Here is a 4,737-nt window from a genome sequence, read left to right as displayed (position 1 = left end):
TTTCTTTTACTAGTTTTTGTTAAAACTATTAGGTTTTTGTTCGCTTTCTAACCATTCCTTTGGATAAATAGAAGTGTGGTGGCGACTCGACTTGTATGATTTACCTTGGATTTAATCAATATCTCTAATGGTAACGAATACCCTGCTACAATCTCCCACTCACAAGTAATCATTGTTGCTGATTATCTGTACAACAAGTATCGAAACATACAAAATAAACCAGAAAGGGGTGAGGATAATCCTTGCAATTGTTAACAGTGAAAATAAGCAGCAGGATAGTTAAAAATAAAAATTTAAATTATTTTCACACAACAACATCAGTAATAGAAATTATAATGCAATGCTAATGAACCAACGCCTCGTCAAAATGTAGATGGTATCAAAAAAAATTTAGGGTATCAGAGGTGTGTTACTGATATTATCCCACATCACTGGACAACAACCATAACACCACTGGACTGAAGTCCTACGTCACTTCGAGACAAAAGTCACACATCACTGGGCTGAGGTCCTACGTCACTGGACCAAAGTCCTACCTAATCTCCATACTAGTATGGTGCATGAACATGATAACTCATCAACATAACTCAAACATCATACACACATCAAAATAATTATTATGCATAGTCACACCACAACACTCCAAAATATAGGTTCCACCCCTGAACCAACCCAAAAATTATTTATATAATTAAATTCAATAATTATGTAATTTCTGAAAATAATTATCACTTTTATATTAATTCAACAGAGTTACCAAAGAAACTCTAAACAACTCTGTAATAATTCTTATATCTCAAAAACAACTCTAGAATACCCAAAAATACTCTAAAGTGCTCAAACGTGTTATACTACTAGATTACGAGTAACAACTCTACGAAACTCTAAATAATTACATATTTCTAACTAAACTATAAAATATTATATTTAATAATATTAAATTATTATTGTTATTATTATTATTATTATTATTATTATTATTATTATTATTATTATTATCATACTCTATTCTATTTAATATGTTTCAACTTTAACTCACTTTACAGATAAATATAAACTAATCAAATTATTTAACTAAATAATAATAATACTTATTATATATATACATAACACATGATAATATATATGTTTCTTCTCATTTTACTGTACCAACGCAAAAGTTATAATTATACTGAGAATTATCCTTTAGAACCTAAATCCCTTTGATATATAATTTAATATCATTCCAATCTTATGGGATGCTAAACGATCTTTAACCTTGAATATTCAGTAATCATAATGTGGTAAATTCTAAAATCGCATTGAAGGGGGTTATAATGGTAACATATTACAATTTTATTCTCAATATTTTACTTGTTTTTCTAAAGTAAATAATATACATGAAATTAAGGAAAATGAGTTCCTTCTATTCATACAATTCATTCCTATCATTTAACAATCCCAACAACCCCAATAATATATATATATATATATATATATATATATATATATATATATATATATATATATATATATATATATATATATATATATATATATATATATATATATATATATATATATATATATATAAAGACAGAGAGGGGCGGAGTTACATAGGCAAGTATGTGGGCCATTGTCCCTACAAAGAATTCAAATGTGTACATATACTAATATAATGTAAGTGATATTTTGCTTTAAAAAAATTCTATTTTCTATTTCATGATGCATGACTTTTAACTAAGACATTGTTTTTTCTTAAATTAAACTAATATATGTTCGACAATTTTCACCTCAACATTAGGCAAAATTGGGACAAATTATTTTCAGAAATTACATAATTATTGAATATCTTTATATAAATTTATTTTTATTATTATATACATATTTAATATTAATATTTATTTATTTCTTAACTCAATAATAATATATTTAAATATTTTTTTAATATTGCTAAAAACGTAGAATGACATGATAAAATATAATGGATCGATTATTTTTTATTACATATGTGAATAAATTAGTATGAATATGAGTACTTAGATAACTATAGAATATGAGTATGAATATATACATTGGTGTTCATTCGAGTATTGTATAAAGAATTTTTCAGATTACATACACAAAAATAAATATAGTTCATGTATAAAGAATTTTTCAAATTACATATACAAAAATAAATATTATAGTATCATTGCCTAAACTCTACCAAATATTCCTGTAGTATAAGGGTACTCCAACTCAAATAATACAAGAAAAAAAAGTTATGAACTAGTAAAAAACAAATTTCCCAGCTTTTATGAAGGTTGCAATTGCTCTACCCAATCATGTGCAGGAAAATTGGACCCAGTATTTAAATATTGTGCTTTGAATAGTAAGAAAACAAATACATAATCACTATATTTAATTAAACATTTGAATTATTTTCTTAAATCATTACATAATCACCACAGCAAAGTTATATATTAAATTTCAAATGGCATAATTCACATATAAAGATATTCGTATAATCAGTGACCTTAGGGGTTTTGGCCAAAACCCCTTTGATTACAAACAAGGCCATAAACTATGTATAGTAAAAATGAAGAGATGGGAGGATAAGGACCCCTCACTATCTTGACTATCCATAAGCATCTATTAGTAAAAAAAAAAAAAACCCTTACCTCGAAATAGACGTTCTTCCCAAATCCTTGGTGTATCCCAATTCTTCACGTCTCTTCACGATAATATTTTTTTTCTTCCCAATTTCCTTTTGTCTGTATCTTTTCTTTTTATTTTTATTGTTGGATACCTTTCCCTTTTTTTTCTCTCCCTTCCCATAATATAATAATAATAATAATAATAATAATAATAATAATAATAATAATAATAATAATAATAATAATAATGATAATGACCATAATAATTATAATAATAATAACTTTAATAATAATAATAATAATAATAATAATAAAGCATATGACTTTTCACTTTATATTTATTTCATTACATACGATTAAAGAGATTCTCAAAATTAAATGACTCAATTAATTATTCTAACTAAATAATTATTTAACTTTAATAATAAAATAATATCACACCTTAAATAACTATTTAAATAAATATTTAAATCAATTAAATACATATCTAAATAATTTTTTAAAATACTAAATTGATTAAATAAATATTTCTACACTCCCTGTTTTCAAAACCAATCAACCCTATTAATTATAAAATTACCAAAATACCCTCAATTATCATAAATAGTTGATAACATCAATCAAATCACACAACAAATACAAAAATAATTAAAAATAGCAAAATTTCTAAGTCGAGGCGTTACGACTCTTCCCCACTTAGAAGATTTTTGCCCTAAAAAATTACCTGATAAAAATATATTTGGATGAGACTCCTTCATCTAACTTTCCTACTCCCAAGTCATGCTCCATCCACCAATTCTTCCCCAAACGATCTTCACAAGAGCAATCTCCTTACCTCCGAGTTGCTTCACTTCTCGATTCACAATCCTCAAAGGTAGAGCCTCCATAGTCAGATTATCTCTCACATGCACATCATCCATCTGAATCACATGAGAAGGATTAGGAATATAATTTCGGAGCTGGGACACCTGGAATACATCATGCAAATTTTCCAATGACGGAGGTAAAGCTATTCTATAAGCAACAGTTCCAACCTGCTGAGTGATCTGGTATGGACCAATGAAACGAGGTGTAAGCTTCTTCGACTTTAGCGCACGCCCAACACCAGTCACCGGAGTGACTCTCAGAAAAAAATGGTCACCCTCACTGAACGCAAGAGTCTTCCTCCTCTTGTCATGGTAACTTTTTTGCCTTCTCTGAGATGCCTTCATCTTCTCTTGAACAATCTCATGCCCAATCACATCATTCTCTCTAGTCTCATACCAACATAGAGGAGTTCTACACCTCCTACCATAGAAAGCATCAAAAGGTTCCATCCCAATACTGGAACGGTAACTATTATTATACGTGAACTCTATCAATGGAAGGTGGTCGTCCCAAGCACCTCCCTACTCTAGGACACAAGCTCGCAACAAATCCTCTAGAGACTGAATTGTCCTCTCAGTCTGGCCATCAGTTTGTGGATGATATGCAGAATTTAACCTCAACTTAGAACCTAAAGAATCCTGTAATCTCCCCCAAAATCTAGACGTGAACCTCGAGTCTCTATCAGAAACAATACTAGATGGAATACCATGAAGCTTCACAATTATGCTGATATAAATCTATGCTAGCTTCTGCAACGAAAAGCTGATCTTAATCGGAATGAAATGAGCCAATTTAGTCAGTTTATCCATAACAACCCATATAACATCATTTCCTTTAGCGGTGTTTGGTAAACCTGTCACAAAGTCCACCGATATATTATCCCATATCCACTCAGGGACATCCAACGGTTGCATTAGCCCACCTGGTCTCTGGTGCTCCACCTTTGACTTTTGACAAGTCAAGCAAGAGTACACAAACTGAGCAATGTCTCTCTTCATTCCCGACCACTAAAATAACTTTTCCAGATCTTGGTACATCTGAGTAGCACCTGGATGAATACTCAAATTGCTTCTATTGCTCTCCTCCAAAATCATTTGCTTGAGCTCCAGCACATCAGGTACACAAACCCTATTCTGAAATCTCAATACACCATTATCATCACGTCTGAAATTTGCATCCACAATTTGGTTATCTGAAGACAATCGATCAACCAAAGTTACATCCTTCGTCTGACCCTCTCTAATCTCATCAA

The 4,737-nt window shown here is 29.8% G+C and overlaps 1 protein-coding gene across 1 annotated transcript; it reads right to left on the bottom strand.

The window, feature by feature from the left end:
* Nucleotides 1–3,385: 3,385 nt before the first annotated feature.
* Nucleotides 3,386–3,934, bottom strand: LOC127103813 (uncharacterized). The gene has a single exon (XM_051041056.1). The coding sequence runs from the start codon at nucleotides 3,932–3,934 to the stop codon at nucleotides 3,386–3,388; it is 549 nt and encodes a 182-aa protein (XP_050897013.1).
* Between the last annotated feature and the right edge of the window lie 803 nt (nucleotides 3,935–4,737).

Source organism: Lathyrus oleraceus, chromosome 7 (genome assembly GCF_024323335.1).
Source record: "Lathyrus oleraceus cultivar Zhongwan6 chromosome 7, CAAS_Psat_ZW6_1.0, whole genome shotgun sequence".
Lineage (NCBI taxonomy): Eukaryota > Viridiplantae > Streptophyta > Magnoliopsida > Fabales > Fabaceae > Lathyrus > Lathyrus oleraceus.
This window is presented reverse-complemented; position numbering and strand designations above follow the sequence as displayed.